This window comes from Benincasa hispida, chromosome 11 (genome assembly GCF_027475165.1).
Source record: "Benincasa hispida cultivar pf3 chromosome 11, pf3_genome.v1.1, whole genome shotgun sequence".
NCBI classification, from domain to species: Eukaryota; Viridiplantae; Streptophyta; class Magnoliopsida; order Cucurbitales; family Cucurbitaceae; genus Benincasa; species Benincasa hispida.
The window spans coordinates 65,153,896-65,165,911 of record NC_143488.1 but is presented as its reverse complement, the minus strand read 5'-3'; the positions used below and the strand labels follow the sequence as shown (position 1 = coordinate 65,165,911).

Genomic DNA, 12,016 nt, shown 5'->3' with positions numbered 1-12,016 from the left:
ATTTAAATTCTGGATCTTCTTGTATCAATTTAAACCCCAAATTAATAATTTATCGATTTAAATCCTAAGCTTTTGTGGGTGTATCAATTTGATCCTTGAACGTTTGTAACTATATCAATTTAAACCATCAATTATATTTTAGTAGAATACACTTATGAAAATTCATGATATATTTATGAAAGTTTAGAGTTCAAATTGATACACTCATCAAAATTTGAAATTTTTTTTACAACTTTCAAAATTCACAGAATTTAAATCAATACAATCGTGAAATTCAACATTTAGATATAAGTTGATAATTGCTTAAATTCTAACAAATATATAAACATAAAAAAAGACAGATATTTTAGGAAAGGAAAATATATCTAAATCCCAAAACAATGATAAACCCCCACTAAACTCTATAAAACCCTAAAAAGGAAAAAGAGTTGACTGAAGAGGAAGAAAGAAGCAGGAAAAAAAAAAGAAAGAAAAGAAGAGAAAAAGGAAGTTTGTGGATTTCGAGAAACGTACGTGGAATGGCAATGGGTCTAATGGGCGAGCTGATTTCTCAAACCCATTTTCGTTTCTCCACTGCCCAGTTTTCTTCTATCCTGTGGGTTTCCAGTTTTTCCTCTAACACCACTGCCTACCAAAACCATGGGCGGTTTTCTGTCAACCCAATACCACAATCCGCTCTCCCAAAACCGGCTGCCCCTTCTTCTATCTATATACCATATACTCTCTCACTCCTTCCAATAAACCCACCATTCTTCTCTCTCATTTTAACAACGGTTTTTTGTTGACGTTACGAGTTTCTGTATCTGGGTTTGGTTCTATTTCTTGATTTAGAAACGGCTAATCGAAAGAATTGGGGGGTGGTTTTAATGGAAAACAATAGTTTAGGCGGCGGCGGCGGCGGGGGGGCGGTGGTGGGGGTGGGGGTAGTGGAGGAGGAGGAGGAGGGATGTTTTCAGGCATGAATTCGTCAATGTTGGGATTGGAATTACCACTTCATCAAAACCCAACAAATCCCCCAAATCCTCACCAATTACATCACCCTCCAATCGTATCTTATGTCTCACACGACCCCCACCACCACCAACAGCCGCCGCCGGTCTCCTTGAAATACCCCTATCCGACGAAGCCTAAGCCGCAGCAGTCGAATATTAGTGACGACGAGGAGCAGGGGTTTGCGGCGGATGACAGTAACGGAGATGGCAAGAAGAAAATTTCGCCGTGGCAGAGGATGAAATGGACGGACATGATGGTTAGGTTGCTGATTACGGCGGTGTTCTACATCGGCGACGAAGGTGGGTCGGAGCCGGCGGATCACGCCGGGAAGAAAAAACCAGTGGGGTTACTGCAAAAGAAGGGGAAATGGAAATCGGTATCCAGAGCAATGATGGAAAAAGGATTCTACGTTTCACCACAGCAATGCGAAGACAAATTCAACGATTTAAACAAAAGATATAAACGGGTTAACGATATTTTGGGGAAGGGCACAGCCTGCAAAGTCGTTGAAAATCAAACGTTACTAGATTCAATGGAATTAACACCGAAAACGAAAGAAGAAGTACGAAAACTACTCAATTCTAAACATCTTTTTTTTAGAGAAATGTGCGCTTACCACAACACTTGCCGTCACGGCACCACCCACCCCTCGCCGGACACCGCAGCAGAACCATCCCACCTTCCACAACAACAACAACAGCAACGATGCTTCCACGCGACAGAGACTACGACCTCCGCCGCCGCTGTAGCGGCCGGCGAGTGTTCGAAAAGCGGAGATGAAGAGGAGGAAGAGGAGGAAGACGACGAATCGGAGGAGGAGGAGGAGGAAGAGGATGAGGAAATTGAAGGAAGGCAAGAAGAGGAGGAGGAAACGGAATCGAGGAAGAGAGCGAGGAAAGGGGGGATTACGGCGGGGATGCAGCAGTTGAGTGCGGAGGTGATGGGAGTTGTACAGGACGGCGGGAGGAGTCCATGGGAGAAGAAGCAATGGATGAAGAGCAGGTTGATTCAGCTTGAAGAACAGCAAGTGAGCTATCAAACGCAAGCATTCGAGCTGGAGAAACAGAGGCTAAAATGGGTGAAGTTCAGGAGCAAGAAGGAGAGGGATATGGAGAGGGCGAAGCTGGAGAATGAGAAGAGAAGGCTGGAAAACGAGAGGATGATGCTGATGGTAAAGCAGAAGGAGTTGGATTTGATGAGTATGCATCATTATCAGCAACAGCAGCAGCAGCATTCGTCGAACAAGCGAGGGGATCCATCATCGATTACAGGATGAAGAAGAAGAAGAAGAAAAGGATTAGGATTAGGGTTTAGAATTTAGAATTTAAAATTTAGGGGTTTTGAATTTGTGGGGGTTGTAATGTAATTTAGAGAAGTGTAAATCCCGTTTGGTTAATTTTATTTTTTTCTGGGTTCGAAATTTATTATCGATGAACATCTTGTCTGATAGATGTCGGATGATCCTAAGAAGGCTCCCCACAAGCCATCTTGATCCTCTATTCTTCTTTTTCATTCTCTGACCTTTCCGAACATTTTCATTTATTAATATATATTCATTCTTATTAAAGTTAAATATTTTTTTTAGTTTGTTGATTCTTCTTGTAAAGTTAACTACGCTATTTATTAATATAGATATTTTATTATTTAAAATAATTATCTAAAAAATTAGTCAATAAAAAAAATATGAAGGTATATGAAGGTAAAATAGTAAGAATTATAGTAAATAGAAAATATTTTGAAATAGTGTTAATAGGTTTTGAAATAGTTTTTACTGTAACAAGAGGTGATTATTATATTTTGATGATAATTCTTACTCCAAACATCCCCTAAAATTGTTACCTCATATCTTTTTCTTTTCTGATTTTATTTGAATCTTCAATCAAACTACATAAAATATTTGGAAGTTTTTTTTTTCTTTTCTTATTTTCCTCCCTTTGATGAGTTCTCTACCTTTCTTAAAAAATACACTTCGCAAAATTTAAGAAAACAACAAATTTTTAAAAACTATTATTTATTTAATTTTAACAATAAAATAAAATAAAATAAAATTCTTCGTAAACTCATTAATTTCCATAAAATAAAATTTTACACAAAAATATGTTTTGAACGCACAAATTAGCCATCGACTAACATTTACAATTTTAAAGTAGCTATAGTATTGCATTTCTCTCGCGGAATTATCAAGTTCACATCATAAATATGTTTTATCATTCACTAAATGCATTTTTTCAAAAAAAAGAAAAGGAAAAAAGAAAAAGAACTAAATGCATAAGAGAGAGCTTTTTTGTGGGCTGTTTTCAAATATATGTATTGAATGAGAAATTTTGGACTAATCACAAATGGAAATGTCATTTCTTAAATCAACGACGAAATTACAAAACATCAAATTCGGGACTATTTAAAATTGACACATGTCCTAAATTGAAACCAAAGACAAGAATTTGGCAAATCTCAATGCCGTATATTTTCATCATGACCGTTGGATCAAATTAATTATTGTGGTATTAAATATTAAGATTTGGGTTAAAGTTTAATTGAGTAAAAAAAAGGACTTAATTTGGCCCAAATGTCAATTAATTGGGCCCAAGGGCTAGGTCCATGGACTAACCAAACTCAAGCCCACAAAACCCACCAAAGAGTTCTATGAATAAAGAAGTTCTTATTTGTGGAGTTAAAAAATTTCGCACTCTAGAGAGCCTAAAGAGAACTCTCCCAACAATAACAAGACTCCCTAACTCTGGAAGACTTAATCACTCTTTGAAGCTCAAGTCCTGAAAATACAAGTATTCTTCCAAGATTTCAACTTAAAAAACATTACGCACTTTGCTTCCTTAAGTCAAATGTACACATTCAACTAAAAGAGAATAAGAGGAACAAGTATTAGACGATCGAACCATATCCACATCAAATCTACATCAATACGAATTTAACTACCCAAAACATGTTTCTCCAGAAACCTCGTACGGACAATAGGAAAATGAGTTAACTTGTTTACAAATATAAAAAAATGTCATTATCTATCGTTGATAAATAATGATAGACACTGATAGACATTTATCATATCATTGACACTGAAAGATATTTATCAGTATCTATCACTATTTATCAACGATAAACAGTGATATTTTGTTATATTTAAAAATATTTTTTAATATATTTTTTCCATTTAAAACATTTTTTTAACTATACTTAGAGTGAGAACTAATTAGATGGTTAAAATTTCAATATCTTTTAAAGTGTAAGGTTAAAAGTGTATCACTGATTTAAGTTTAGGGTTGAAATTGTTAAAGTTGAAAATTTAGGATCCAAATTGATATAATCGAACAAATTTATTCTCAAAATCAAAATTTCCCTATATGTTTTTAGCAGTAATATCTATGAACTTAAAAAATATTTTGATAATTGAGCGATTTATTCTGTTTATCGTTATGAATAAATAGGTTGAATTTTGTTATGGGTGGATTCTAGAGCCAAGGGCAAAAGTGTCAAAAGAGAGCGAGAGAGGAATGAAAGAGCAAGTCTGAGAAAGATTTGGGCCCGATCGGCCTCGATCTGCCTCTAATGAGAGCCTAAAATGCCAAAAGGCCCAGCATAAGCAAGGCCTTAGAGGGATTTAACTTTAATGCACCTGCCAATAATGTTGGGTCGGTTGGTCATGGCCCAAAAGAGATCCACACACGGCCCACCCGCTTAATCAGAAGTCTTAGCCGGATAAGAAATAAGAGAAGAGTTAGAGCCAATAAATAAGATAAGAAGAGGCAGACATAAGCAAGTAAATTCTAAACTCTTCATTAACTTGAGCTTTCAACCTTCTGGACATAAGCATCAGAGTGCGTATGGTTTCACCATACCGGCATGTAGATTTTCACTTTGCTTGCAGGCGAGCTCTCTTCCCTTGAATTACAAATTTAACGTTATTGCTGCATAGAGGTCAAGTACGTTTTTCCTTGGCCAAAATTTGGCTTTAACAATTGGTACCATCTGTGGGGAAGAATTCTTAAGAACAAACTTAAGAGATATTTTTAAAATGAGTAAAGGGTTCATGAATATTAGAGGTATGCATAAATTGAAAAAAGACCGACAAAACAAATCGAACCAAACCAAATAGGCTAGTTTAGTCCGATTTCCTCCAAAACTATGAGACATTCGGTTAATTGGCAAAGAAAAACAAGTAATTTGGTTCGGTTCTTGGTTCAAGAGCTCAAAAAAACTATTAAAACCCAACCGAACTAAGTTCTTACCTATATTTTGATTTTTAAAAATAGATCAACACCCCACACCCTCAAAAGCCCTCAGCCTAAAGCCTAATTCCAAAATGTAAAAAATAAAAAATTATTAAAAACAAAACCCTAAAACTAAAAAGACCCACGCCCATGCTAGTCTCAAATTCTAAATCTCATTTCACGTTAATCCTCCATTGTTCCACCTGCTTCAAACCTCAAGGATTTCCGATTCAGCCATTCGAAGCCCCATTGCCTGTTCAAGTCTCCACCGCTGGTCATCACCGTTAGTCACCGCTTCCAATTCGATAACTACCGCCACTTCGAGTTCCTAACCCACCGTCATCGCCATGCATTCTTTTTTTCTTTTTCTTTTTCTTTTTTTGAAAAAGATAGTTATCTTAAGACTAAAATGGTGTTTACAGAATGATTCACTTCATTTTCCATTTATTTGAAAACTGATTTGGTGGTGGAAGTTTGATAGATCTGTGTCAAGGTAGGTTTTTTTTTTTTTTTTTTTTTTTTTTTAAAAAAAAAATTAATATAACCAATTTCAATTGAATCAAACCGATCTGAACTGAATTAGGTGGTCCGATTCGATAACCAGAACCATGCAAAATCGATTTTTCGATGGTTCTTAATCTTTGCAAACTGAGATGTTCAGTTCGGTCCTTGGTTTTTCACAAAATCGAAATGAACCAAATTGTGCACACCCCTAATAAACATAAATTTTGGCGAAGATAGATCAGACCAAGAATGCCACCATTGGCGATTTCGGAAGGAAGAGGGTAATCGAGGTCGAGGCCAATCCTCGCATACAACACTTGATCAAAAAACGGTGTCAACCAAGAGTTGCCCCAAATCGAATTTGCGAAGTTGGATCGAGGAAAAATGCAACAGTGCACAGGAGGAATTGAAAACCGAAGTCGAGTTTATTGCTGAGGCTCAAGAAGTTCCTTGGAGAGCGGAGTTACAGAGAATTTAAAAAGAAATTAAAACCACAAAAGAGGGTGTGGATCTTGAAGCTCTAATTGAACAAGTGGACCTTACATTCACCGATGAAATCATGAAGGAAAAGGTTCGGACTAATGTCCCATCAATTAAACCTTACGATAGAAAGAAAGACCCAATAAAGCACTTAGATTCATATCGATCATGGATGGAACTTCATGGGATACAAGATGCAATCAAGTGTAAGGCATTCTCCTTCACCATGGTAGGGCCAACCAAGGAATGATTCATATAATTAAAAAGAAAATCTATTGGATCATTTAAAGAGTTAGCAAGAACTTTTGTCATGCAAGTCCTAAGAGGACGAGATCAAAGGAAATCAACAATACATCTTATAACAATCAAGTAAGGCTTAAGAGAAACTTTAAAGGACTATATCACTCGATTCAATACTGAAGCTTTGCAAGTAGATGGATACACAAATTTGGTCGCTTTATTGGCCATAGTTAATGGATTTCGAGATAAGAAGTTCCTAAGATCTTTAGGTAAAAGGGAAGCAAAAGTCTACATAGAGTTAGTCACTAGAGTACAAAGATATATGAGCATAGAGAAATTAATATGATCAAAAGGAAGAGCAGACGACTCGAGGAAACGGTCGCCTCAGCCTTGGACTTGAGAAAGGGATAGAACGATCGAAAGAATATAACTAGAGATCAAATGACGTAAATTGGGTAATCAAGTTCAGATAAGATTCAACAATATACCAAGATTTGCGAAGTACACTCCAACCACTCTCCCAATAGAACAAATATTTATGGAAATAAAGCACATGAACTTCCTGAAAGAGCCAGAGCAAATGAAAATAGGGCCACATCATAGAGACAAGTAAAGGTATTGTTTCTTCCATCAAGACCATGGTCATCTGACCAAGGATTGCATGCAGTTAAAGAACGAGATTGAAAGCCTAACTCACAATGGATACTTAGGGGAGTCTGTCAGAGGCTCGATCGACTCGAAGGAAAAGTAGACGTCGTCAACAGATGGTCCAAGGTCGACTAGAGGCAACTCAGAGAATGGTGGGCAAAGACCATCCATGATGGAAGTAAAGGTAATCCTCGGAGGTCCGACAGGGGAAGACTCTAGTAGAAAAAGGAAGACAATGGCTTAAGAGGCAAATCTAAGCCAAAGGGCTTCTAGGTACATTCACTTCAAGTAAGGAATTCAAGATCCATCCTGGAGCTGTGTGAAGAGGAAGCACAAGCTCTCCACCAACCACATAATGATGCACTAGTTGTTACCTTGGTAATAGCTAATGTAAAAATCTTTCGAGTTTTGGTTGATGGAGGAAGTTCAACAGATATACTAACGTTAGAAGTCTTCTGACAGAACGGAGAATGGGTGTCGTCATCCTCTCCTCGACAATTAAATAATATTTATAATTTACCGAACTGACTACTTATACTACTAGATAGCACAAGTGGCAAGTATGGGGTCGAACCTCATGAAGTCTAAGATAGAATCTATTCTAAGCTAAATTCACCTTTGAAAAACAATAAAAACAAGGGACTTTGTGTTTGGATTGACAGGAAAAACTAAATGCGTAAATTAAAATTGCGGAAAATTAAGATAGATTGAGAAAGAGAGAGATCAGGCACAAGATTACTTTTGTCGATTTATAGATCATGAGTTTTCTATGAATCTAATCATCGATTAATCATGAAAATAATCTTGAATTAATTATTTCTTAAGCCTAATCGAATGTAGGGAAAGCCCTAACAAACTCTCTAATGAAAATCAATATGCCGTCGATTCCTAAATTAACTAAGCTTACAAAGGCAATTTACTTAGTTAACTGGATTGTGTTCTTGGATTAATTACAACATTAAGCAAGATTCTACAAATATAACCTAATACATTTTTTATTTTTAGGTTTTGTTATCTCTTAGGTGATCCTAAAAGCCTAGAAATCAAGCCATAATTCAAACTAAACCTATTACTACTAAATTAAGCATGCCTTTAATACAATTACGAACATCAAAATCATGCATAGCAAGGGCAAAAAAACACAGAAGAGATTAGGTCGTCGATTTAGTCAACCTATATGCTCATTCTAGAAATTGAATCAAAGAGAGCAAATTAATAAGAAACGACAAGATTCAAGAAGAGTTCACAAGAAATCTCAAAGAATTCAAAGAAAATCCTTACAAATCTCAAAACTGACGTAGTGGCCTTCAATCGTTCATCAAATCAGAATCACGATGCCAATATTTAAAATTAAAGATCAAAATACAAGGAAATCTCATGAGTTTTGGCAACCAATGGCCAAAACTAAGCAAAATGCTCTCAAAATCAGCCTAACTCTCCTCTCCCCTTTACTTAATTTGGAAAGAATTTCTTTGATATTACAGTCGCAACGTAATGACACTGGTAGGAGCATAATTACGCTCTAATCAAAGTGTAAAGGTAGGGTTTTTACTCTGAGTTGATTTGGACAAGTGCGTACGTCTCTGTGTGGTTTTTGTTAAAAAACGTAGCGTAACTATGTTGGGTATAACATAATTATGTTGCATGAAATGTGAAGCTAGTGCCTTGTAGCGTAATGCTAGAGTGTAAGGCTAGCGTAATTACCCTGCAGTGGTTATCAGCATTCCGTCTTCAAGCATAGCTCTATGCTATGTGGAGGGCTATTACGCTTGGTTTAAGGGCATTTTGGTAACTTAAATCCTTTAATGCCTGGATGCTCAAATTAATTTCAAATTGCTTCAAATTAATCCCAAATGACTCCAAATACTCGATTCTACTTCTTTGGCGCTTGATACCTATAAAGCATAATAAACATATATAATCCATTGCCAGGCCCAAATTAGGCTAAGAAAATTAGCAATTTTGTGGTGTCATCAAACACCCCCAACTTAATTATTGCTCGTCCCGAGTAAGGTAGAATCATACACTCATGCGAAATATTATATTTTCATTTACTTATGCTTATGCTTGCTCAATTCACAAGGATTATTACTCTAATCTCAATAGTCAATCAGGATAAGATTTGCAATCAAGAATGAAATCTGATTACAATCAATCAATGAAGTGCATTTTTAAAAACGATTTTAAATCTATTCATGCATGAATGAGTAAAAAGACCCTACTAATTAAGCTAGCACAACTCGAAATGGTTTTATATGGCTCTGAATCCGTTTTCCCCTACTCTTGCTCGGTTATCGACTTTAAACATACCAAACTTGCAAAAAAAAGGGCAACACTAAGATAAGGGTGCCTAACTCACACATACAAAAAACAGAGGACATTTTGTTTACCTAGAGAGCTAGCTTAAGCACGACCCATTGTAGGAACTCATTCCACTCTTTTCTCGCGGGGTCCTAATTGATCACAACGGGGGTAACTCTTTTCACCTCTATCCATGCACACACACACACATTTCTTTTATTTGCAAGCTAGCTTTGCTTTTTTTTTTTTTTTTTTAAAAATCACATATTTAGGCTGCTTTTATCCACTTTGTCTAGCATTACTCTAAAACAAGAAAGGTTACTTTTAAGCCAAAGGTGGACCTTTCAAGGTGATAACAGAAATCTAAGCCAAATAATATAATTCTAGGTATGCATGACCTAAGTTTGTAAGAACAAGGACTTAAAGATGCATGAGAGATAATATAATTTTTTAAAAATGGGCTAAAGTTCATGGTCACGCTCTCCAAACATTATCTCATACAAATTTAATCAAAGAGAGAGTGCGTCATCAACTATTCATCATAACAAACTAAGAAAAAGAGCAAGCAAACATTTTAAGCTTATAAACATAGTTCAGCACAACGCTAAGGACCCCAAACTATTACAGATACCCCACCCCAACTTAAAATGATACATTGTCCTTAATGTATCTCTAATCTATACTCTATGAAATAAAATAGTCAAGAAAAAAAAAAAACTCCTCTGATAACGTTTACGTGCAAAGGGATGGCAGTAGAGTGCACATATCTTGATGTGATCTTCTTTCTCTTTTTTAGGATCAAGGAAAGGAACCTATAAAAGAAAAACAAAAATTAAAGCTAATAAAGCTAAAAGAAAGCAAGTAAAATTTGACACTTGATTGACTCCAGGAAGCGTAAATTTTTAAAGTTGGTTGCTCGACGTTGTTTTCCTGTCAAGGTATGAAAAATTTCTCATATTTCTCAGGCCCTTTATTTCTTGAACCCACGAAGTTGCTTAATGGAAGTGAGCTTTTGAAGCATTCAAGGGCTTTAGAGACATAAATATTTTTAAATTTGTTCGTTTTTGGAAAATAAAATGCAAACTCAACCAACTCAACTGAAAATAAAGACTCGGACTCGTGAGGTAAGGATGAGCAATAATAAAAAAAATAAATAAGATGCCAGAAGGAAGATTAGAACAAGGTTTGGTAGCCTCTAACTCTACCACATAAGGTTCCTTGAGATGAAGCTTGGGCTCATACAACCTCACGAACTTGTTCTTGACATGGAATTGTATTTTCACCTTCTTCATCATCAGAAAAAGTATAAAACTCCTCAACAAAGTTGATGTCAACTGTATAAACACTGAGTAGCTTTGGTATGTTCTCTAGTGTTGGCATGGCATTCATAGGTGAAGGATTGGATCGTCCTCAACTTGCAAGGGGGCTTGAGTCTCCAAGTGAGACTCAATAGACTCTCATCATACTGAGAAAAACTATTAGCAAGTTCATATACTAAAAAATCCAACGTCATACGTTGGCTTGAAATCAGGAGAATCAACTACTCAATATGTTGGTTGATGCCAGTCACCTCATTGTTAAACTCGAACGGATTAGAGGATGGTTGCAACACGGATTCATCAAGCCTCCCAACCTATCTAGAGCAACGAGGTCACTTAGACTCGAAAGATCAACTCTAACTTCGAATTCAGAATAGAATCATGCTGGTAACTCAAGAATTCTTGATGACTGTAGGAGGGTTCCTGCACAAATGTTGGGTTTTATGTTCTAAAACTCGTAGATAGTAAATGTTATCAATTGAGCATCATCAATAAATAGTTATCGATGTTAATTCAATAAATGTTATTGACTGTGTTGTATTGTATTTTGTCTTAATAACCCTAAATCCAATAAGCTAACATCCAAGGCTGCTTTATGAGTCTTGAACTGTATGTGGAGACATATAGGGATCAATGTTCAAGAAACAACCTAAAGGGTCTATAGTATAGGGATAAAGCTGGGTACCTTATCTTGGTGACACTATGAATACGAACCACTTTGTATTTGATACAAACACAATGATCCCACGCATTCGTGTAGGTAACATGTGAGTAGGGGTATCCTATGAGTTTATATAAGACTAGACCACGAAATAGTAACCGCTAGATGTAACACCATTGACTAGTTAGGTTTCTATTTCAATAGGATGACCTAGGAATCTTAGTCTTAATCCTAAGTGTATTATGGAGTTCTGTTCACGAGAGATTTTCCTTTGATTTGTATGAGTGAGAGTGACTAGTTTGCCGGCTCAATAAGCCTACCATTTTGGGGATAAGACTGAGTGGGGAGTTAGGAACATAATAATATCAGATGGAATTCACTCATTCTCGACTTTAGGGTAAGTAGATGATGAAAGAATAAACAACATCCATCTGGAAACAATTTGGATCTTAATTGGGTTGGTTGGGTTCGCAACCCAAAAGACCCAAATAAAGTCTCTAACCCAACCCTTAAAAATTCGGGTTGGGTTAGGTTGTTGGATTATAAGTTTTTTTCTTTTTTCAATTAAAAATATGTAAATTTATCTAAAACATGTGACTAGTAACTAAAATCTCATAAAATTAAAACGTTAAATACCAAATATCTAT

General features: G+C 36.2%; 1 protein-coding gene across 1 annotated transcript; it reads left to right on the top strand.

Annotated features, from left to right (window-relative positions):
• The first annotated feature begins 222 nt into the window (after nucleotides 1-222).
• LOC120089883 (sequence-specific DNA binding transcription factor) lies at nucleotides 223-2,566 on the top strand. Its single transcript, XM_039047309.2, has one exon. It carries the CDS (start codon nucleotides 947-949, stop codon nucleotides 2,267-2,269), a length of 1,323 nt encoding a protein of 440 aa, XP_038903237.2. The 5' UTR covers nucleotides 223-946; the 3' UTR covers nucleotides 2,270-2,566.
• The last annotated feature ends 9,450 nt before the right edge of the window (nucleotides 2,567-12,016 follow it).